The sequence below is a fragment of the Osmerus eperlanus genome, chromosome 19 (genome assembly GCF_963692335.1).
Source record: "Osmerus eperlanus chromosome 19, fOsmEpe2.1, whole genome shotgun sequence".
In the NCBI taxonomy this organism is placed as follows: Eukaryota; Metazoa; Chordata; class Actinopteri; order Osmeriformes; family Osmeridae; genus Osmerus; species Osmerus eperlanus.
Genome location: NC_085036.1, coordinates 6,201,381 through 6,226,200, shown reverse-complemented (window position 1 = coordinate 6,226,200; position 24,820 = coordinate 6,201,381). Strand labels below are relative to the sequence as shown.

At 49.7% G+C, this 24,820-nt stretch overlaps 2 protein-coding genes across 5 annotated transcripts in view; one reads left to right on the top strand and one right to left on the bottom strand.

Annotated features, from left to right (window-relative positions):
• The window catches only part of proser1 (proline and serine rich 1), a 246,665-nt gene that overhangs the window by 32,711 nt on the left and 189,134 nt on the right, over positions 1 to 24,820 (top strand). The gene's annotated exons all lie outside the window — the stretch shown is intronic.
• slc7a1a (solute carrier family 7 member 1a) lies at positions 4,452 to 24,058 on the bottom strand. 4 transcript variants are annotated; one of them, XM_062484995.1, is made up of 13 exons: positions 23,798 to 24,058; positions 15,129 to 15,394; positions 14,641 to 14,823; positions 14,200 to 14,358; positions 13,699 to 13,873; positions 13,346 to 13,479; positions 11,032 to 11,254; positions 9,911 to 10,050; positions 8,058 to 8,160; positions 7,640 to 7,845; positions 7,231 to 7,382; positions 6,488 to 6,596; positions 4,452 to 6,190 (listed from the first exon to the last, which is right to left on the bottom strand). In XM_062484995.1, exons 2-13 carry the CDS (start codon positions 15,313 to 15,315, stop codon positions 6,000 to 6,002), a joined length of 1,962 nt encoding a protein of 653 aa, XP_062340979.1. In that variant the 5' UTR covers positions 15,316 to 15,394; positions 23,798 to 24,058; the 3' UTR covers positions 4,452 to 5,999. The 4 variants fall into 4 exon arrangements, with proteins under 4 accessions (XP_062340979.1, XP_062340977.1, XP_062340981.1 ...); XM_062484993.1 differs by having other exon boundaries at positions 23,803 to 24,058; XM_062484997.1 differs by lacking the exon at positions 9,911 to 10,050 and adding an exon at positions 8,908 to 9,044 and having other exon boundaries at positions 23,803 to 24,058.

Genomic DNA, 24,820 nt, shown 5'->3' with positions numbered 1-24,820 from the left:
AGGTTGGATGTGTGTGTGTGTCTGTGTGTGTGTGTGTGTGTGTGTCTGTGTGTGTGAACGCCCCACATGGCCGACAGAAGAGACACTGATATACTCTCTTCCATACAGAGGAGGAATGTCTCGCGCAAGTGAAATTGAATATCCAGCGGCCGGTCAATACTCCAACTCATCCTCCCCCTGTTCTCTCTTTCAATTACCTCCCTCTCTCACGTTTTTGTTCTCTCTCTCTCTCTCTCTCTCTCCGTCTCTTGCCATCACAAAGGAATGTGCTCGACCACCGGGATCTCTCTTTCTCTCTCCCTCTTCCCTTGTCACTTTTTTTCTTACCTCTCTTTCTCTCTTTTCTGCCCGATCTCTCTCCCTCTCTCTTTCCGGGACAAAGGGGATGTTTTCACCGCCAGACCACTGGTGTTTATAAATAACATCCAATTACTGACAGTTTAGAACCGCCTCCATTATGGTCCGTTAATGAGAGAACACAGTGATGGCTTACACACACACACACACACACACACACACACACACACACACACTCACACAAGGAGAGATGCACATACGCACCCAGTGACACAGTTTGAGAAGCCCACTGACACAGTTCTCTGCTGTGCCCTACTCTCTCTCTCTGTGTGTCCACGTCGCCTTCAGGCACTGAGAGTTCCCTTGTCCTTCTGTCCGTGCCCCCTCTTCCCCCCTCTCCTCCTCTCCCTCTCTCCTTTTCCTCCTGTCCTCTCCCTCTCCATTCCTCTCCCCTCTCCTCCTCTCCCTCTCCTCGCGGCTCCTCGCCACTTTTTGTTTTCCTCTCCTTTCCTTTCCTTCGTTTCCTTTCCTTTCCCCCCTGCTTTTCCTCTCCTCCCCTCTCCTCTCTTCTTTTGCTCTCCCCCCCCTCCTCTCCTCCCACTCAGTGACCTTGAAGGTTGCACCACTGCAGGCTGGTGGCACATACTTTCTTTCCCTGCACCCGGTCACACCTACACACACACACACACACACACTCAAACACACACACGTTCCGTTCTTTCACACACACCAAACCACTGCTCGATGGCAGCGATCATTTTCATGGAGGTTTGCGTGCATGGTGCGCTGTCTGGCAGAGATCCACAGTATTGATTTGCACTCAGGCATGACAGAGGTCAAATACCCACACACACGCACAGACACACACACACACACACACAGGCCGTGGCCAGAAGTTCTGTATCAAGACTGCTCTTGTGAAGTGTCAGCTTTGATTGTAACAGACGCACAAGTCAGTTGAAGTATAAACACAGAGAAGGAGGCATATACTCACACACACACACACACGCGCCCGCACACACACACAGTTGCACACACAAGCACCCAAGTCAATGGAGGACAGGTATCCAATGTTCTCAAGGGCACCATTACTGGCAGACAGCAATCAATCAAAGCAGCAGACTGCTGAATGGGAGAGAGAGAGAGAGAGAGAGAGAGAGAGAGAGAGTGAAAGAGACTGAAAGTGAGAGAGAGAAGGGCTCCAGTTATGACTGGAGTCAGAGTGCCAAGCAGGGCCCGTTCTGGGCTAAGCGGTATCAGAGCGGAGGAAAGGAGGGAGAGAGAGAGAGAGAGAGAGAGAGAGAGAGAGAGAGAGAGAGAGAGAGAGAGAGAGAGAGAGAGAGAGAGAGAGAGAGAGAGAGAGAGAGAGAGAGAGAGAGAGAGAGAGAGAGAGAGAGAGAAAGAGAGAGAGAGAAGGGGAGGAAGGCTTTTACAAAGAGCTCACCGTGGGAGACAGAGGCTGAAAGGCTTCTTTAGGCAGCCCCCTGTGTCGTCTGTTATCTCAGATGTGTGTGTGTGTTCACCTGAGCTAAAGAGCCGCCATTTGAACTTTCGGTACATACCTCGTCCAGCCTTTGATTCTCTTCCTGTCTCCTTTTACGCTCTTTCTTGCCGCTTGTCGGGCTAAACCCTCCTCTAGGCTCAGTGATTTAGAGCAATTGGGTGAGAGCAGGATTTGAACCTCCAACCCTGAGGGTGGTGAGACCAAGTGCGCTGCATGTTCCAGTTAGTCCAGCTGTTCCGACAGAGGTTGTAGCTACAGGCAGGACACACAAAAGAAGCGCCAACTCGCGCACCGGCCCCAACTAATCACGTCAACGAGCCCCCCCATCGATCCAGCAGCGCAAAACATTTACCCTAACCCAATCTTCACCTTTTTTTTTCATCCCTCTCTCCCCCCCTCCATGCCTCCCTGCGTTGGTGGAACCATATCTTGTCAACGGAGTGGATCAAGCGTGGGTCAGATGTAAAGCCTGGATAATCTATCACAGATCGTTATCCTCAGAGACGATCCCCTCCGTTCATCGCTCCTTCCGAGCCCCCTCCCCTCTCTCTCTCTCTCTCTCTCTCTCGCTTCTCTCTCAGTTTTACCTTTGCTTTTCATCTCAACCCCAGCTTGCCCTCCTGCCCTCGTTCTCGCCCAACATTCCATGGGAGCTCCCCTCGTGCGAAAAAATCTAGTTCAAGACAATGATTATATGCATATTCATTGGTGGGCTATACAATGTTTTCTGTGCCCCCGGTTGCGGTTTGCAAACACTCCAAAATATATGTATATAAGCATAAATGTATTTCCATATATTTATAGAAAATGCTTAGGATAAAATAAAGCCAGTGCCTTTTCTACCAATAAATCTGAAAAATAATATAGTACTGTTGACATATGGTCTGCAGATTATTATATATTTTTTATTTTCTTTACAGATGCAAACAACGAGACAAAATTAGAATTTTTTATTATAATTATAATCTTTTCTACCAATAAATCTGAAAAATAATATAGGACTGTTAACATATGGTCTGCAGATTATTATATATATTTTTATTTTCTTTACTGATGCAAACGAAACAAAATAATAATTTTTTTGAGTCACATGTTTGTTTCAGATTCGGTGAAATGATTCGGTAAGTCTGCACTGTCTGCTGCAAGCCGCGGCGTCCACCACCTTATAGGAAAACATGCGTTTTTTTTCAATCTTTCCGTAACAACGGAAATGGTCTGTTTACAATATTCCTCCGGTTGCAGATCAATCTAGACAAAACATAAAACAACCAAAAACTCACCGTTATCCTGTTCGAGGGAGAAATATCTTTATCCTTTTGAAAGAAGCCACATGGACGCGTCTAGCTCGCTCCGATCGGAGATGGAATGAGTTGGAGACTAGGCTCCAAGAGAAGAGAAGAAACGCGGTGCTGATGCTGCAAGCCACAGCAAGATGCTTCGGTGCAGTCTGACGGTCGCCAACCTCTCAGTTTTCCGTACATGCTTGGGCTTGCGACACAAAGGTGCTCTCTGCTGGTTGAGATCAGTATTGCAGACGTAAACACCTGACGCAGGTAGGCTTGTGCTACGGTAACAGGACACGACTCAATGTGCACGCAGGGCGAGAGGTGCTGCAAGATAATGGCGACTTATAAATTTAAAAAAAACTAAAACAAACAAAAAAAAACCAAGACAATACAAAGGAAATCTTAGTCAGTTGATAGGCAACTACCCCAGTACAATTTTGTAGAGAATATAGCCAAGCCTACTTACATTTTATTTAACAGAAACATCGAGCATCCGGCCTACACATGTAGGCTATGACTTCAGCGGCAGAGATGACTAATAGACTTAATGTGACAACGTCTTAATAGTTTCAAAAGCTTGTTTTATTTACAGCAGAAAATGAAAGAAAGCAGGTCACGACTTAGGGAACTGCTCGAACCATTAAACCAGAAAGACAACAGCCTACACACAAGCGCACACACACGCACACACATTTACATTGTCCAGCACAACAAAACTCCATACACACACGAAACTTTTAAAAAGCGGTGACAAACAACAAAATACCCCAGGGATACGGGTGATTTGGATTTAGGAAATGTCATATGTATCTGATATGTCAGGGTTTCTGGTCAGACAGGTGGATGGCCCCCTTTTCAGGACAGGAAAGACGGATCTCCTGTCGCTGCACGACGGGGCAGTGCCGCACTCAAGCATTATCTGCGTATATAATCCGCACACGCCTAACACAAGCAGAATGGCTGTTCCAAAAAAGTAGGGCCCGTTAAATTTCTTTCCAAAACCGCCGGGGTTTAGTTTGAGATAGTCTAGAGATACAGACAATTTGAGATTTCAACACATTAAAATCAAATCATTCCGATATCTCACTGTCAATTTAACAGAAAATGGCACCTGTTTACTCGTCGTGCTTTCTTTTTAAGCTGAGTCAACGGATTTACTGAAAAAAATCGAATTTGTGCAATTTACAAATAATTTACTGCAAGAAATATAAACCATATTTTATGTACAGAAAATTGATTTGTGCATATTGCAACATGTACCATACATACTATTCTAGAAAAACAGTTAAACAAACATGTTTACCTGGCTAAATAGGCCTACCTCCAAATAGTTTTTTTCTTTATCAAGATTGACAAAGTTATGGTTTTTAATAAGGTATTTTATTTAGGCTATACAAACTACACCCATTTTAAAACTATGAAACATTATTCACCATTGGTTTATATTTGCATATATTTCTTTAGTTTATATAATTGCATTGGTTACTATAGGCTCAGAAATGGCTGCACACATCTCTATCTGTGTGTGATGTCGCAAAACACCTTCCAGCTACCTCCAGGGTACAAAAACAAACAAACAAACAAACAAAAAACCCAGATGTTTAGTGCAGTGGTCACCAACTAAGCTACCGCTAAAAATCAGTCTAAAGAGTAAAGTTAGTCCGTAGTTAGGGTTACACCAAAGCACAAACAAAACCCAGACCATCCACCATCTTTTTTTGTGGTTGTTGAAAACATCAAATAACAAAAACCCTCCACTAGGCCTATTCGATTCACGCTCCTCCTGGTTAGCAGCAGTGGTAGCGGTGACAGCGAGGCACGCGGGCGTCACCTCCACTTGCGAGGGCGCGTCAGGACACAGCAGCCAGCACTGTGACGATCTAGAGGATCTGGAGGAACACAACCTGCCCAGGTCCAACACTGTGTTGAACCACAACTGCCTCCTCACCTCTAAGGCACTGGATCAATACAACCTGATCTTATATCAATTGAACCCACTTAGGTTTCAATACACACAAAAACTGTATCAGTAGGCCTGCATACCAGTTAGGTATCAATACACCCCTATAGTAATGCATTGATATATCCCCTAATCAGGTATTTATATTCACATTGAAATTAATACTAATTTCTTTTCTACAAGTGTTATAACACTACTGCATCCATATGCACTTCTGTTATTCATAGGCAAACTTCCAACAGTAGTTTTTTCAGATTAGATGAATATCTAATTGGTTCTTGCCTGAGATGTTATAACGCCATCTGATGGTGAACGAGAGATAGCACATCTCTGTGGCAAAGAGTTTTTTTACAAGCCATGTGCTCAACCCATACAGGTCCATAAACACCCGCACAGACATCGCAAGGTGACACAATTTGTTATCTATTGTTATTTTCAGACGAACGGCAAAACAAAGAACCAGAGAAAATCAAATGTATATTTGGGTTTCAAATTTTAGAGAAAAAAAAACAAATGTTAGCTTTTAGTTAGACAGTTAATATCCAAAAAAGGCAATGCGACGCAACGGCTGGGAGCCAAAATGGCCGCCCGTGGCTCTCAGTTTCTCCACAGCTTCACCTACTGCATGCATGTCATGTCTCTGAAGTCTGATGGGGGAAATGGGAGGGCGAGGATCCTTTGAGGGTGCAAAAATAACACAAAGGCCTCCTGGGAACGCCAAATCAGCGTGTGAGCACAGGGCCAGGAGAGCCTTTTTCCAGGCGCTGACGCAAGCTCTCTGTCCGCTCAGAGTCAGTGAACCGAGGGAGCGTGGCATTCGTGTAGCGTTCAGGTTCACTCGTGCAGCTCAACAAAACGTTTAGACAAGACTGGGGGGTCAAGGTGAGGGGTGGGGGGGTTGTGCGGTTGGAGCGGGGGGAGGGGGCAGGGGGGCGGGGGGGGTCTGCAGGTCCTAGAGTTCTCCGTCGTCCTCCCCTTGGGCTTCCAGGCCGCTGTGGAGGAAGGCCTCCTTCTCGGGCGACAAAGACTCGTCGTTGCAGGCGTGGCTGGGCTTGTAGCCGTTGAGCTCGGTGTCGGGCGAGGAGCGGGCCAGGGCGGCCTCGGCGCTGTGGTGGATGCCGTAGCCGAAGTAGATGACGAAGCCTGGGGGGGGGGGGAGGGACACAGGGTCTGTTAACACACCGCTGGAACTTGACCACACCCGTCAGGTAAGGGGGGAGAGACAGTTTCGACTTCCCCCTGGCACTGCCGTCACACCGTGACATAGTAAACACGCAAGCACATCATTTGATTCAGAAGAATTTGAATTCACGGGCGAACGAACGAGCCACGTGAAAGGATCCTGCACCGCCGTGTCAACGGAGCCTGTATGTGAGTTTCTGCAGGGAGAGAAACAAAAAAAACCTGGCGGGTGTTTGTGAGCGCTCGGCGGCGAGCTACCTAGGGACATCCAGACGGCGAAGCGAATCCACGTCCCTCGGTCCAGCTGCATCATCAGGTAGACGTTGACGAACATGCTGACCACCGGCAGGATGGGGAGGAGGGGCACCTGGAGGGAGGGAGCGGGGGATACGCATCACAAACGAGGAAGTAGCGAGGGCTGACTTTAGTATGCTAGCCGTTCCCCACACACACACATCGGCTCTCGCTGTATGCCGTATGAGCAGTCCCGTTTCGGAGGGGTTTTCAGTTCAAGACAAAGGGCCTGACTTGGGTGGAACAGAGAGCGGGGGAGAAAACTCCCTACATTTACATTTAGTCATTTAGCAGAAGCTCTTATCCAGAGCGAATTACAGCAAGTACAGGGACGTTCTCCCCGAGGCAAGTAGGGTGAAGTGCCTTGCCCAGGGACACAACGTCAGGCCGGGAATCGAACCAACAACCTTCTGATTAATAGCCCAACTCCCTAACCGCTCAGCCATATGACCCCCCGATGATGACATGCAAACGTTTTAAACCGCGACTGAGCTTGAGTGTAGAGAAGGGACATGGGGGAGTGAGAGGAGGGGAGGGAGGGAGGTGGGTGGGTGGAAGAGGCAGGGGAGAAGAGAGGGAGGTAATGAGGGAGGAGGAGAGGAAAGGAGGAGGGAGGAAAGGAGGAGAGGGGGGGTGGGAAGGAGGAGGAGGGAGGGAGGGAGGGGGCGGGCGGGTGGGAGAGGGGTACGGAGGCGTGGGGGGCGGACCTTGAAGGAGAGCTTGGTCTTGCTCTCGGGCTGCTTCCCGATGACGACGGTGAGGATCATGCAGACCAGGAAGAGCAGGGTGAGGGCCACCATGCTCCACACTGCCATGCCCCCCTGCACCGCCAGCACACTGAACACCAGGACCAGCGTCCCTGGAGATGAGGAGAGAGGGGAGGAGAGGGAAGGAGGAGGAGGAGGAGAGTGGAGGAGACCAGGAGAAGAGAGTGGGGGAGGAGGAGGAAATTCGACCAGTAGGAGAGGGGTAGACCAGGAGGAGGGGAAGGGAGGCGGAGAGTACAGGAAACAAGAACAAACTGCGTCACAACGGAGTAGTCTCTCAAAAACAGAAAGTACGTAGGTCTGGTGTGTGTGCGTGCGTGTGTGTGTGTGTGTCGGCATGCTCTCCCACCCAGGACGCTGACACAGATGTTGACGGTGAACCCGGAGAGGGCGGAGGGCTCGGTGTTGCTGGGGAACAGTATGGTCTTCAGGCTCAGTCTCTCCTCCACCCCTGGCAGGATGCCCATGCTGGGGGCGCTGATGCCATCGCTTAGCTCCACCTCCTCCTGCGTGTTGGCCATCTGATAGGTCGCGCTGGGCTGATCCGGTTGGTACCTGGCATGCGTACCCCACCCACCCCCACACAGGCACACACACATACATACATACATAAACACACACACACATACATACATAAACACACACACACATAAGCCCGTCGTCCACACACACATGCAAGCCAAACACAGACATCCGGTTTAGAATATACACTCTCCAGACATGATCTAGTCTCAGGTGTGTGTGTGTGTGTGTGTGTGTGAGCTGACCTGAGAACTAGCACACAGGCAGCCACCAGGGTGTAGGCCAGCAGAGTGCCTATAGACATGAGATCCACCAAGTCTTTCAGGTCAAACAGGAACGCCATGATGGCTGGAGGCATGGAGAGAAGAGAAGAAGATGAGAATGAGAGCAGGGGGGGGAGAGAGAGTGAGAGTGAGAACAAAAAAGAGAGAATGAGAGAGGGCGAGAGACAAGAAAAGAGACAGATGGAAAGAGAGAGAGGGAGAAAAAGAGACAGAATGAGAGACAGAATGAGAGAGAGAGAGAGAGAGAGAGAGAGAGAGAGAGAGAGAGAGAGAGAGAGAGAGAGCAAGAAAGAGGTGGAGGGAATGATGGAGGAACATGTTGAGAGATGGAGTGAGTGTGGGAAAGAAAGGGAGTAAGCAAGATAGATTTTCTCCATAAGACACTTTGGTTTGGAGTACTGAATCCCACGTGTGGTATACGTATCTCGGTCAAGAAACATGGTAAGTTCTAGAGTTCACGAACGACAAGAACCGAACATCAGTATCCAGCCTCCTAACGACAACCATCGCCACCACCATCCTCTTCATCTCCTCTTCAGAGACACAAGACATCCAGACGTACGCTCACCGAGTCCCTTTTCTTTCCTAGTTTCTCACTTTTCTCTCTCCCCCTCCTTCACCCGGTCTATACCTCCCCCTCCCCTTGTCTTTACCACTCCTTCACCCTGACTCTCCCTCACTCCCTCCCCGCCTCACCCTGTCTCTCCCTACCCCACCCCCCACCCCCCACCCTGTCTATATACCTCTCCTTCGCCCTCTATTTCCCTCCCTGTCTCCCCCCCTCTCCCTCCTCCCCCCTCCCATCTCTTACCGGACATGACCCCGGCGGCCATGGTGGACACGATGGGCGTCTTCCTCTCGCTGACACGCGCCAGGAAAGAGAAGAGGAGGCCGTCCCGCGCCATGGCGAAGATGATGCGGGGGAGGGGGAACATGGAGCCCAGCAGACTGAGGGGGGGGGGGGGGGGGAAGAGAAGGAAGGAGGGGAAGAGAAAAGGGGGGATAGGCAGGAAGGGTGGGACAGGAAAGAGAGAGGGGGGGGGCGGGGTAGGCAGGAAGGGAGGGCAGAGAGGGAGGGCAGAGAGAGGGGAGGTAGGAAGAAAGATGGAAAGGTTGAAGGGGGAGAGCATGGGATTGTGTAGAGACAGAGAGAGTAAGAAGGAAAATGAATGAGAGATTTGAACGTGTACGGGAGGGTAGGGGAGAGATAGGTGAGAAAGGGGGGAGTGAGGGTGGAGGAGGTAGAGAAGTGAGAGGAAAGAAGGGGAGGAATGAAAACAGTACTATGTATCGCAGCGGTGGGACAAGGGGAGAGGGGGGCGGGCAAGCTTAGACTCTCCTCCCTCCAATGAGATGCATGCTCAGAACCCATGTGACAGCCCCCAAATCCAATAGGAACAGGTGCTCGGCATTAGTCAGTAGTCATGGAAACAGCCGCCACGGCAGCGCATTGGCCGCAGGTTAACCCCAACCTGACCCCACCAAACCAAACCATAAATGGACCATGCGTGTTACCACCTGTGGTCGACAACCTGACCGTGACGTTAGTGAAATCTGCAGGTTATTGTGAACTTAACCAGAACCAGACTTGGGTCAGACATCTATCGACTACTTGAGTTTTTGGGGTGCACTTGATTGAAGTCTCACGGCCCCAAACACTTCCGTCCACATTGTACTCGTAACCTAAATCAAGCACACCTCAAGTGCTTAACAACAGCAGGACATTCTAGGAAGCCTGTTTTCGTCGGATGGAGACAGGGCCGGGGGGCGGATGTCGGCGCGGGCCCGGTGCGTGCGTGTTAGTGAAGTCTCACCTGCCACTATGCCGGAGGTGAGAGTGGCGGCGAGCGGCGTTTTGGTACGTGTGCTGATCGTGGCCAAGTACTTGAAGAGCAGGCCGTCATCGGCCATGGCCCAGATCACACGGGGCATGGGGAACATAGCACCCAGCAGGCTGGCAAGGGGAGAAGCACACACACACACACCCGCCCACACGTACGCATGCATGGACACACACACACAAACAGATAGACACACCATGCAAGTTAACTGTCGGTTTCTATGTTGTCCTGGTTGGAGGGCCAATCAGAGCTGAGGTCGCCTCCTTAAAACCACACGGTGTCATCATCGCCATGACAACATCTTGGGTTTATTCCCATTCACGGGTTGGCGGGTCAAGGGTAAGAGTCGAATATAGGATCTGGTTTGGTTTATGCTTTAGATGTCAAAAGGGTAAATTGCAGGAGAACAAGTATTTTCCCCTGGGGACTTTGTTTCCCAGGGTACCCTTGCTCCTGCTCTGACGGACAGCTGGGACAGCCAATCAGCCAGCTCAGGTAGTCAGTAGGACGGTATTAGGATGATTTGGATTGGTTGTGTGAATGGTGGGTGGGAAGAGAAATTAGTTAGCTAACACCTGGCGTGCGATGAAAGAGAGTTTCAATCAGGCAAGCACACAGAATCAATAACAAATCAAAAACAAATCAAAAACAGATTTGAAAAGTTACATTATAGCGGACAATTTGATTAGGGTATTTTGATACTGTTGTCAGGCAATAAACGTATACAAACAGTTCTTACTAAATTAAACTACACATTTATTTTCTTGAGTTGAAAAGTTGGAAGACAAAGTAAGAACATTATTCTCTCCCGGGGTAGGAGTTTGAGTCAGCATTACATAACTGCGGAGAGAAAGATTTATGGAGCAATATGCTTCGCCAATTCCCCGCTTGTATTTTTAGCCAAGGGGGTCGAGTACCCTCCACAGTTAAATTTACACTTGCACACACACACACACACGCGCGCGCGGTCTGTGCTCGTCACGCCACCGCTGCGTGTGTGCGTGCGGAGAGAACAAAGTACTTGTTCACCTCGTGACAGGTGCTTGTTTTCCGAAACGTGTGCGGGCGCGTGCGCGTGTGCGAACGTTCCTCACCTGGTGGACAGGGCGCACAGCGAGCCCACGGCCACGGCGTAGGTGGCGCCCTCCCAGCCCACGTACTTGAAGGCGGCGGGCAGGGGGCTGTTCTTGTCCAGCATGTAGTAGGGCATCATCATGGTGAGGGCCGCCGACACGCCGAAGTACGCCACGAAGCAGATGAGCAGCGACGACACGATGCCTATGGGGATGGCCCTCTGGGGGTTCTTCACCTCCTCGCCTTGGGTCGGGGAATGGGGGAGGGGGAAGGATGAAGGGGGGGGGGGGGTTGGTTAAAGGCAGGGTAGGCACGTTTTGGAGAAAACGAGCAACGTTGGCTCGAGTTTGACAGTATCCAACCCAACATATACCCACCCCCTCACTTCAAAGCCACTCCTCCAAAACACATGAACGTGCTGCTTGACTACTGCCCGGAGGCAGAGCGACAAGTAGCCTGTCCAATCATTCCGTTCTGTCCGAACGAAATGATTGGTTGTGTTTATTATACAACCAATCATGGATTGGAAAGTGGAAAGTTTATTTCAGCAAATATGACAAAAAGTGAATCTCAAAAACATAACCTACCCTACCTTTAATACACACACATACTGTACATACCATTACCCAGCATGCACCAGCAACCGACAGGTTTGGGACGACAGAGAGTTGAAATGATCAGACACATGCTTTTTGTGGGACAAGGTGTTCTCCCTCCCATTAACACACCCATGGTAATTAAACCACACTCCCTCCCTAACCCTGAAGCCACCGTTTCCGTGGGGACCGTACAAAACGGGACACACATGGAGAAACCAGGACTCCGTGTCTTTTTCTTCAAATGGTACACATCGTTCTCGTTTCGCGGTCGTTGGCGGAGACGTGCCAAACCCCAAGAACACTTCAGCAAAGTGTCAGCAGTATTTCTTTTGTGTGTGTGTGTGTGGAGGGGGGGGGGGGGGGCTGAGGAGGGCAGAGGGGGGCTGCTTACCCTGACTCTGACCTTGCCCTGGTGCCGGGGGGGGGGAGGAGTACGTGCACGTCGATTGCCGATTTGTAAGGGGACCCGGGGGGTTAGGGGTCCCAGAGGTCGGTCGACTGGACACTGAGCGTAGCCAGGCGTTACGGGGGTTCAGTCAGGGCGTGGGGGTCCTGGGGTGAACCCCCAGTCCTGTACGCCATCTCTGGTCTCGTGCCACGTGAATGTAGGGCTTGAGGGTTGAGCCACGAGTGCAGCCGGAGTGAAGAGGGTGGATGAGCAGATGGGGAGGTAGCAGCGGGGTGGCTGCTGTGTGTGTGTGTGTGTGTGTGTGTGTGTGTGTGTGTGTGTGTGTTCCTTGCTGTTGCTGTGTGTAATCTGGGATATGGTGTGACCCAGCGTGTGGGTCTTCAGAGCTGACCTTAAATAGGGGGCATTGGTGTGGGTGTGTGTGTGTGTGTGTGCGCTGAACACTACAGCTCAGAACTGTTTCGGGTGGGGTGGTTGGGAAGGTGTGTGTGTGTGTGTGTGTGAGGGGAGATATACAGTACATGAGAGTTGCCCATACAAGCCATGGGACAGGCAAAGAGGCCCCCTGAGCCAATCGCAGTGCTGGAAAAGAGGGGGTGGGCAACGTACGTTTGAGAGAGGGGGAGAGGCATAATAAACACACCCTCCATCTCAGAGACCTTGAGCTGGGGTAAACAAAGCAGGCACTGTGCTACAACACACACATTCGCGCGCACACACACACACCAGGGGCCAACCATGCCCACAGATCAGGGTAGGGTGAGAAAAAAAAAAAAAAACAAGGGACAAACTTAACTTCCCTAAACTCCAGATCTTGTCAGTTATTGCTCAGGCTTGCGTCACGGATCCCTGGCATGGAGCCAGGAGCACTTGAGAGGCCAAACATGGAAACCAAACATGCACTTCCACCCACCTCCCTCCCCCAGACCCCCTGTGGACCCCTAACCCTAAAGACAAAGCCCCTTTCAGAACATAACCTATTCCCCCCCCCCCCCATTCATCATATTTCTTCCTTTTTCAATTTCTTATTTCTTTCTTTTCTGGAATTTCCGACAGGACAGGTGGACGGAGGGGGGCGGAGAGACCGACAGGCGTGATGGACAGTCCTCTCTGAATTGCTCCTCCCAAGGTTTCTTCCATTTTTTTTTTTCTCCTGTTGAGAGTTTTTGGGGAGTTTTTCCTTGTCTTCCTTGAGGGTTTAGGTTGGTTGAGGGGCAGTTCTATGGGCATATGTGAAGCCCTCTGTGACATACTTGCGTGTAAAAAGGGCTATACAAATACATTTGATTTGATTTGATTTGATTGGTGCTGTCCTCCTGTACTGACCTGTGGTGGCTATGCAGTCGAATCCCACAAAGGCATAGAAACAGGTGGCGGCTCCTGAAAGGACGCCCGTGAATCCGAAGGGCATGAACCCGCCCACTCCTAAACTCTCCGGACTGGGCAAGGGCTCTGACACGCTGGAGAGATGGGGGGGGGGGGGGGGTGAGAGAAGGAGAGAGATAGATAGATAGATAGAAAGAGTTTAACTACGTTGAAATGATTCGTGACAATCATTCATTTATTCATATTTGAGTGTGTACGTGTGTCTGTGTGTGTGTGTGCATGCGTGTGTCTGAGTATGTGCGTGTGTCAACGTGTGTATGAGTGTGTGTGTGTGAGTGTGTGCCTGTGCTCACTTGAGGCTGGAGTTGGTGATGTTGGGGTGCAGAATGAGGTCTGGGTCCAGGTGCCAGTTCTTCAGCGTGCCCTTGACCAGACCAGACACCACCATGAACAGCAGCACCAACACGTTGATGCAGGTGAACACCTTGTTCACCATGGCAGACTCCTTCACCCCGAACGCCAAGAGGCCTGGGGAGAGGAGGAGAAAGGGGAGGGGATGAGAGGAGGAGAAAGGAGAGGAGGAGAAAGGAGGGAATGAGGGTAGGAGAGTAGAGGAGGGAAGGGGAGAGGAGATTAAAGGAGAGGGGAGGAGATGAGAGGAGGAAAGGAGAGGAGGAGAAAGGGGATAAAATGACATGAGAAAAGATGCAAGGGAAAAGGAAAAGAGGGGAGAAGAGATTGAGGGGATTGGAGTCCGGATTGGAGAAGAGGAACACGCATCGAATGTCCCCGAAGCGACCTTAAATGACACTTTTCAGATCATGTGTGTGTGTGTGTGTGTGTGTGTGTGCTACCTGTGAGGGTGATGATGATGACCACGGCGAACATGTCGGGGTATTCAGCCAGAATGCCCGGAGCCTTCATGGCCATGTTCTCTCGGCAGAAGTTCTCAATGTGCTTCCCTATCAACTCATCAAAGGTGGCGCTCCACGCCCGGGCTACACTGGAAGTACCTAGGGGAGGGGTGATGGGAAGAGGGAGAGGAAGGAGGGGAGAAGTAAGGGAGGGGGGAGAGAGGGGGAGGGAAGGAGGGGGGAGGGGAGGAGGGAGAGGGAAGGAGGGGGAAAGAGAAAGGGATAGAGGGAGAGAAAGAGAAAGAGGAAGGGCGAGCGAGAGGAAGGCAGGGACAGAAAACAAAATGAGGAACAGAGGAAGGGGAGCGAGCGACAGCGCCGATCGTATCCAATCACAGACTTTCCCCCCTCCCCTGGCCCCGCCCCTCTGCGGAGACTGACCTATGATGTAGGAGAGGATGAGGTTCCAGCCGGTGATGAAGGCCCACAGTTCCCCCACCGTCACGTAGCTGTACAGGTAGGCCGAGCCCGTCTTGGGGACGCGAGCGCCGAACTCAGCATAACACAGCCCAGCCAGGACAGACGCCAGGGCAGCGATGAGGAAGGAGAGGACGATGGCGGGACCTGGAGGAGGAGGAGGAGGAGGAGGAGGAGAAGGAAGAAGAGGAGGACAGGATTCTAAGTATTTCTGCGTATATGAGAACCTTCCAAAAGGAACCTTTTTTTGCGTTTCCTGACACAAGAACACAGAAACAAGTCTCTCACTAACCCCCCCCCCCACCCTCCCCCACCCCAAGAACCTTCACAAGGTTCCACATCCACTTCCTCCATCAACAAGCCCGCATAACACACAACAACAAAGCGCCTCACGAAAACGCCCAAACCGTATATATGTTCCATCTCTAGCTCCAAACCCCTGAGGGTGTTACCTGCATTCTCTCGCGCCACGGCGCCCGCCAGGACGTAAACGCCGGCGCCTAGGGTGCTGCCCACGCCCAGCGCCACCAGGTCGAAGGTGTTGAGGCATCGCGACAGGCGCGAGTCCTCCGAGTTGCAGTGGACCACCTTCACCCTCAACAGCTGCTTCCCGAAGCCCAGCAGCTTCTCCAGCGCCATGGCGACCGCAGGGGGGGGGGGTCAAAGGTCGAGCGGCGGGGGGGACGGGCCGAGGTCAGGGGTGAGAGGTCACACGCACCTGGGGGAAAGGCAGAGCTAGGTTGGTAATTCACCCTATGGATGAATGAAATCAATGGAGTCGACATTTGTGTACAGTTTGAATCTCAGTGTAGTCAGCCATAGTTATCATGGTGAACCATACAGCCCACCCACACAGGAAGACAGAGAGAGAGAGACACACACACACACACACATACTTAGCTCCAAGTCCCAGGCATTTACTCCTGTACTGTACATGGCAGTGAAAAAAATCATTCTGGTTCACCGCTGGGCTTTCCACCTGGGCTGACAAGTTTCTCACACACACACACTAAGGCCATAAAAGTGTTTGGAACTACTTTGTTCGGTGGAGGCAGAAAGGATTGTGCGATCACAGACCACTTGCATCCGGCACCACTGCACTACACTTAGGAAGCATGTGAGTGAGAAAACTCAAACCCAGGGGTTTGAGTTTGGTTTCACCTCTCCTAAATAGTTCCGCTCGTCTGGTCAGAGGGTTCGCCTATACCCGACCACCTCCTTTGCTAAGCAACGCTTTCCTGACAGCTTTGGCGTTGGGTAACGCAGCCCCCAAATCCATGGAGTGTCACGACAACTCAGAACCTTGGGACCCATAGGATAATCCATCTTACTGCAAACACATTCTGGTCCAGACTGGCTAACACGCATTAGGCAATACACACACACACACATACTCACACACACACACACACACACACACACTCACACAAACCTAGAGAGAAAAACCAGACTATGGGACAGACCCTCACACACACGCGCATGAACTCCTTTAAAACTGCAGGGTGACCACATACACACACAATTAGTCACTTACTTAAGCGCTTGTTGGGTTGTCGTCAGATGTGTGTGTGTGTGTGTGTAGGTCATTCCCAGGATCATAGAAAGCAAAACATATTAGTTAAGTAGAAACGGTAGCAAATCCTGTCTGCTCCCTAGAAACACGTAGAAGATGTCGCCGTGGATACACGTATCCATGCGGGCCCACTATTATGGGATGGGATTTCAGCTTCCCTGGTTGGCCCTCAAACCCTTAGGCTCCGATAAACACTGACGTATACAACAGAGGGAGGCGTGTTCAGACTGACCTTGAGTCCAACCAATCGCCGGCGTGGGGGTTTGGGGTGGGGGCGTTAATGTTCCGGAATAGTAGCAACAAGGAAACGTCCTTTAACGTTTTGACTTGAGCACCCTGGTAACTCCAAACAGACTGTGGTTTCAGAAACGCACGTATACGTGGTCTTATATTCTCACACACACACACACCTGGAGTGGCCTACAGCTTGTTGCTGAAACACAGAACAGCCGATTAGGAGAAGCAGAGCGAGAGAAATGGAGAGGGAGGAGTGGAAAGTAAGAGAGAGAGAGAGCATGATGACAGAAGGGGCATCGGAAAGGGGTGGAATGGGGGGGGGGGGTGTAGGGCATGCTCTAGATAGCTGGATGGGTAGATGGGATATATTAGCAGAGCCACGTATCAAATGGGGGGGTGTGTTGGGTGGGCAGGGACCAAGGTGGGTGGGGAGGTTCAGACTAACTGTGACCCACTTCCAGCCTTACTGGCACACTTCCAAAAGCCTAGAACCAGGCCCAAGGGGCAGAAAAAGGATGACAGGACCTCAGTGCACCCACACACGCCATACCTCCATACCGCAACGGAAAGTTCCACAACGTTGAAGGGGTGGGTCGGGTGAAGAGGTGGTGACCTTTTTGCTTTTTTCCCAAGGAGTGTGTGTGCGTGTGTGTGTGTGTGTGTGTGGGGGGGGGGGGGGCTATCGGGTCTCCTATCTGAAGGGATAGAAGACAGCCGGAGATAGCGCCGCCTGTGTTGGCACTTAGCAGCGTCACGCTAGCTCACCCGCAGCAGGCAGGCTCACAACACAACACAACCACCCTAACCTACCCCCCCCCACACACACACACACACATACTTCCTTTCATGGTGGCCCTTCCGTTACCCTGGTAGCCAGGTGGAAAATAAGTGCTTCAAACCGACCCAAGTCAAGTCAAGTCAATTTTATAAGCAACCAAACCGCTTTTGTACCTTGTGTTGCGAACACACACAGATCCCAACAAATATCAAGTGCATGCTGATGTCTGAATAAGAACTCCAGCCAACGAACAGGGTGATAATAACATTATGATCCTCACAAACGGAAGTTCATTAAAAAAAGATTAGAGCGCTAAGACCTAATGCAGTTCAAATATCCCAGCTTAAAGCTCTTTAGGAGCGAGTGTGGCACATTCGTGGCCAAACACACGTAGCCTAAACCAAACACCAACTAAATCCTTCATGATCTGCCTGATGAACAAAAAAGAGAAGAAAAACATACACAAATACAAACACACCACCAGACACAACAATGATGATGCGCTCTACCATAGCAGGGCCACAACGAACCACAGGGACAACCGCTAGCCCGAACTCCACTCATACAGTCAGTCAGGCCCACAAGACGAAAACCACACTGTACACTTGGCTTGGAAGCCCACGTGCTAACAAGCTAGCGTCATTAAGAAAGGACTGCTACACCTGGAGTTAACAAACAGACGCCTTTCGGAAATGTTTCTGACAATTGTCCTGTAGGTCGAGTTTTTCAAAACGGTGTTCTAACCCTAGCCTAACCCTTATGACAAGGGAAATGTGTACTTACTGAAAAACCAAAGGGCTGTCAGCTGGGAACGAGGGAGGAGAGAAGAAAAGCGATGAACAGACAGGTGAACAAAGAAAGAAAGAGATAAGGAAGGAGGTACTCAGACTAAGTTAGCTATCCATTAACTATTCTTCCGACTTCTGTGTTTAGTGAGTTAGATGCTTCTCGTTTAACGGCGCGCGGACTGAAATAGGCACGGGAAGAATCACATGGCCTCGGCCTGCTATTCCAGGCTGCTTCTCTCTCTGCTACTGGGCGTTTGACCATAATGCTGTCAATCCAACGCACGCACACACACACACACACGGGAGGTGTCAAAGCCACGCGGTGGTTGACGCCGAGGGGTGTGTGTGAACTCCCTTCTAACCGTGACCCCGCGGCCAAACATACGTGGACACGTGTGTGTCGCTCGCACGCACGCACACACGGCCACGTGTAATCGGCACAGAAGAGACAGGAAGCTCACCTCTACCCGGTGGCGTCGTTCCACACACACCGACCGCCTTTCACAACCAGGTGAGATCCATGTCCACCGTCCACACACAGCAGAGGATGACCGGCCTGTCTAGGTCACACGCAAAACCGGTACGGCTAGTACAGGCGCACACACAGGCATCTGCTCACGTTCCAGCTGGGCAGGCCTCACACTGCTCTATTAGCAGGCAGGCCAAGAAACATGATCCTCAACATGTCTAAACGAGAGAGAGAGAGAGAGAGAGAGAGAGAGAGAGAGAGAGAGAGAGAGAGAGAGAGAGAGAGAGAGAGAGAGAGAGACTACCTGGGAGCAGGGAAGGGCAAACTGTGTGACAGTGACAATGTGACTGTGAGAAAGATTTGTTGTTCCAGTGATGGACAAAGTAAAGGGGCGCAGGAGGATGGATGGAAGGGAGGAGGCTAAAGAGGGGAAAACAAAGACCTCCCCACCCACCCACCCACCCACACACACACACACACACACATTAAAGCTAAATTTGGAGGGTGGGCACAGAGGGGGCTGGAACCCCCTGTCCTCCAATTACAGCCAGGTACAGAGACGTACGGACAGACAGACAGGCACACATACCGACAGACAGACATGCAAGCACAGACTCTCCTGTCCAGCACCAGGGTCATTGTAGCAGCAGTTCAAAGCATCGTCACACGTCATTGTTTGCAAACAACTTCTTTAGCCTCAGATCAGTCACATAATCTGACCACTTGACTCACTAGCGATCTGACGGACACAACGCATCAGGGAAAGTTGCCACGACCTTGAGGGTCATGGATCTCACGCTAGCGCCTGACAGACACCAAACCCAACGTGCCAGACAGACACAGAGAGAGACAGACACAGAGAGAGACAGACACAGAGAGAGACAGACACAGAGAGAGAGAGACACACAGAGAGAGACACACACAGAGAGAGACACACACACACAGAGAGACAAAGACAGAGAAAGAGACAGAGAGAGCGAGTGAGAGAGAGAGAGAGAGAGAGAGAGAGAGAGAGAGAGAGAGAGAGAGAGAGAGAGAGAGAGAGAGAGAGAGAGAGAGAGAGAGAGAGAGAGAGAGAGAGAGAGAGGATGAACATTAACATCAAGGGGACATTCCACACTGGCATGTTTCTCTTCATTTGTCTGTACCACACACACACACACACACTGACGGAATGACATCTGATGTTTACAAAAACAAGTTGACTCTGACTTGGGTACATTCACAACCTTCCCTGGTTCAAGGAACTGTGGTAAGTCATGAGCTAAACACACACACACACGTTCATGCTGTGCCCTTATCAGAGTGGGTTGAAACTTTGTTTGTGTGTGTGTGTATTAAGTGATACGTGATGACACCTAAACCTCTCCACAACAGATCTGCTGACAGATAGACAGACAGATAGACAGACAGACAGGCAGACAAGCAGGCAGGCAGGCAGACAGGTAAGTAGATACACAGGCTGATTGATAGACAGGTATGTAGATAAGCTGACAGATAGACAGACAGACAGACAAGTAGGCAGATGGACAGGCTGATAGACAGACAGGCAGACATATAGACAGGCTGGTAGATAGACTAACAAGTAGGTAGACAAGCTGACAGGTAGACAGACAGACAGACAGACAAGTAGGCAGATAGACAAGCTGGCAGGAAGACAGACAGACAGACAGACAGACATACAGACAGACAGAAAGGTAGGCAGATAGACAGACAGACACTCCTTAGGACACGGCTGGAAGCTGGTTCTGGGGAGAAGCCAAAACCCTAACCAAAGGATGAAGGGCACAGTCAAAACGTTTGAAAGCGTGTCCGTGTGTCGACGTATCGGCACACACTCGACCCTCATCCAAAGTGTACTTCCAGGTCACCCCTTCGACACGAATCCCCACCTGAGCGGCCATTCAGCGAGCTCCTGATGATCTCTGCCTGACAAACACACACAGGGGGGATCATGCCGGCTCGACACCTGCGAGCCAGGCATCAACGTTCTCACCCTGACAGCGGCTGCAGTGTCTGGAGGCTCCTCTGAGGGGAGCAACAACATGACCCTGGACATCCACGGGAGACGAGGAGCAGCGCCGATTCACTGTGCGGAAATAGAGGCAGAACTGACAAACGGAACAGGTACCGGTTATCCGAGGCCCCGGTGTAAGTTAGGATGGAAATCTGGAACAATCCCTGCACCCTGCTGTACACAAACATGTTATCATCTAGAACTGTAAAAGGCGTCTTCGGGTGCTGTTGTAGGGGAACATCTCTTTAAAGTCCCTTGGGAACACTTATGGGTCCAAGTGGAACCCTAAAGGGGGAGTTGACCCTACAATTCCTTTTCCCGACGAGGGTCCCCCAGCTCCCCCAAGGGGTGACAGTCCGTCTGCTTGAACATGTAACATGACTCACATGCCCTCAGCCAAACCATCTGAAGCATGTCATTGAAGCACACACACACACACACGCACGCATGATAACCCTGCCTCTGGCCTGCTGTTTAACCATCCGAGGTGGCATTCTAGTGACCCACATTCAGCTCAAAGTTATACTTAGGGACCTGATGTCCTAAAACCAGGATACAGTCTTACCCAATATGACCACCAGGTTAGGAATAACTCCTACATTTCCTGTTGGAAATGTAGACAGGTATGTAGATAAGCTGACAGATAGACAGACAGACAAATAGGCAGATGGACAGGCTGATAGACAGACAGGCAGACATATAGACAGGCTGGTAGATAGACTAACACGTAGGTAGAGACACTACATTTCCTGTAGGAAATGTAGGAGTTTTAGAATGGGCATTTGTCAGGTAAGGGACTACAGTTCCCAGACCACGGGGACTACACTTCCCAGAGTGCAGGAGTTACTAGCCATGCCACCAAGAACAGACTGGGGTGTTACAAGAGATGTAGAACATTTCCGGAGGCTACCAAACCTCAAAGCTTAATATCTTCGCTGTGTGACCCCTACATAGAACACACTTGTATTGTGGGAACTGTGATACATGAAAGTTATCAACAGGGAGTCAGGTGGCTGAGCGGTTAGGGAAGTGGGCTTGTAATCAGAAGGTTGCCAGTTCGATTCCCGGCTGTGCCAGATGACGTTGTGTCCTTGGGCAAGGCACTTCACCCTACTTGCCCTGGGGGAATGTCCCTGTACTTACTGTAAGTCGCTCTGGATAAGAGCGTCTGCTAAATGACTAAATGTAAATGTAAACAGTTCCCAAACCGAATGAAAGTTTACCTATTCATGTTGCAGACACACTGTTTTGTGTCTTCCTCCAGACCCCATGAAGCAAAGCAATGTCATGTCATTCAGTACAGGATATGTCAATAGAGCTCACTGTGGACATATCCAGAACCAGAATGAACTAAGCTCAAGAAGGGAAAGACTGAACATAACCAGGTGATATCATCTTGGTGGACACTGAAAATGTAACATCCTACTACACACTGGGGGAGGTTGCCCGTTGCCAAAATAATAATACTTCCTCTGACCCCGCCAAATCATTTTCACAACAGCTCTCTCTCTCTCTCTCTCTCTCTCTCTCTCTCTCTCTCTCTCTCTCTCTCTCTCTCTCTCTCTCTCTCTCGCTCTCTCTCTCTCTCTCTCTCACACACACGCACTGGAGATTTAGAGCTCAACTCTGCGCCATGACAAGGCTTCTTTGTTGTGTGTTGAAGCAGACTCCAGGTTTAAAAGAAGGAGCGATGTCTGTAACTGACTATAATGACTCAGCTTTCGAGCAGGGATTAATGGGGGCTGCAGGTAGCCAGCTACTGGCTGGAGCGCCACTCTCCTGGCTAATGAACTGAACAGCACTCACAAGGACTTTCAGGATGCCAACAACGACATCTTAGGACGGTCACTATTTTTTTAAACGGACAGCGTGCGCGCAATTGTGTAAATCCTCCTACACTCTACCAAGAATCCTTATCATCAGACTTGCTTTTCTTGGAAGTTTTTGTTAGGGCCCAACGGTTTAATTATTGTGGCAGTTGGTTGCGCTCTAGTGACAAGTGATGGACAAGTCAAACAGTTTGCGATAGTTTGACTATTATTGGTGTTAAAACAGTACTTATTAAATTGATGAAATCATAGGCCTACCACAATGTATTTACAAATGCATTGATTTGTTATGTAAAAGAATGCTATGAAACATTTGCATTTAAAGTCTAACTTCCTGTCCTTCCTCTCCATTTGCATTTAAAGTCTAACTTCCTGTCCTTCCTCTCGCTACTCGGCTCCTGTTAGTGAGTGTGACTGAGTTCACTCACGCATCTTCGGTTTCGGTTGACTTCGTGTCTGATTGACAGAAACAAAAGGTGAGGCTGTTAGTCTGAGCCAAGAGTCCGAACGAAAGTGTGTGCGATTGACCATTTTATCTTATTTCGTTTTATTTATTATTTAATTAAAATATTGACAATTCATATATTTTATCAAAATATATAGACTATATAAATGGATCCGGCTCTTCTGATATGCGAGTCCGCTCCGGCTCCCATGATCCCATCGTTCGCAAACGACCCGATCGACGATCACTAGTGACAAACTTCAGCAGCGCTCAATGTTGTGTGAAATGGATGCCAACATAACATCCAACCAAACTCACAAAGGCAAATTAAATCATCCCAAAACGGAGGCTAGGCCTACCAATTATGACAAGGAGATATGACATGTCATAATCTAATAATAACCTAGGATAAGGATGTTACTTTACCCAACTTAATTATGCTATAGCCTATTCTACAGCAGCGTTTATAACCGACAGTCTTCCGTGGATAGTTGGTTGATACATTTGGAATGTTTAATGTCATACTTACTTTTACTCTAAAAGGCAGACGCGCATACCAAAGATAAACGCGCACAGTGTTAAAATGCGGGAAAAACGCCGTTTGAATGAGCTATATTATAGGCTTATATTATACATTTATGGTCACTAGTTATAATGTCATTCAACATCCACGTGTCACGGATAATAATTTCATTACAGACCCAGACAGTGCCTTGCAGTAAGAATCCCATTTTCGCCTTGCAGCCGGCCTACACAGCGACACGGCAAACTCGCAAAGTAAAATGGTGTATGGAAAGACCATGTGGACTCCTGCATGCGCTTCTTACGGATCTGTTTTCTATAATGCAAAACGGATGCTGTAAGTCTAATGCCGAACTGAAGCAAAACCGATCACTGCATTAAAATACATGTTCTCTTGTGATCGTCAAACGCATTTCACGGTCGAGTAGGAACGACACGGAAGACGTTTTGGAAACACACATACCTTACCTTACAGAGCCTGCCGAGACGCATGGAGCGACGACCCCGCTAAATCAATGCAACATGGGGGATTTGGGAATTCTGGATAACTTCTCCGACACTTCTTAAATTTTGTAGAGTAACTTAGGTATTTGCGCTCTCTCAGACCTATAGCTTTCTTGACAGGTGGCGAGGGTACATGTGTGATGCAAGGTTGCGTATCGAGTTGCCGTTTTGGTGATAGGGCGGAAAAACTTCCAACATAACCCCGCCCGCCTACAACTGTAGTTATAGGATGAACAGTGGAAGTCGTTCGTACAAGCTGACCCCAGTTCAGTTGAATGCTGCGGGTCTCTTGTGGTTCGTGTCCAGGGGCGTCACTAGACCCTTTTCAATCGGCACGTGCCCCCTATCAATCGGCTGTGCCCTTGTAAAAAAGTTTGAGTTTTTCACAATTTACATTTAGTCAGTGCATTCATTTAGACTGATAATCGCGGAAAAAAATGCAGCATCCCAATCAAGGCAGTTGAAAACCCAAACTGATGCCTGCCACGGAATTCCATGTCCATGTGTTCTTCTTTGCTAGCAACTGCAGCGCACACATAAGTCCAGGTGTCGGCAAACAAGTCTTGAATGAGATAGGCTAAGAAACTAAAGAACGTTTCTAAATAATAGACCAACCGATTATGTTATTTTGACTCAAACATAAAAGCATCAATCCAACGTATTAGGTCTATTACATGAAGCTAAAAAAGACAGTAGTATATTTGCGCTCAAGTTATTCCGGAAAAATGGTCCCACTCGCACGCTCACATTAACTATTGATGTCCCTACCAAAACTGATATCAAACTTATGTCCCTGAATTGTAGGCTATGTATAATGAGTAGGGGCCTTTGCCCCAGTAAAGCTTTATGTCTCGCAACACGCCTGTTCGTGTCTACATAAGTGACCAGGGGCCGTATTCACGCAACATTTTATCTTACCACTAAGAGTTCTCCTAAACAGCAGTAAAAGTTCTGAACAGTTTCCTCCTAAAACATTCACAAA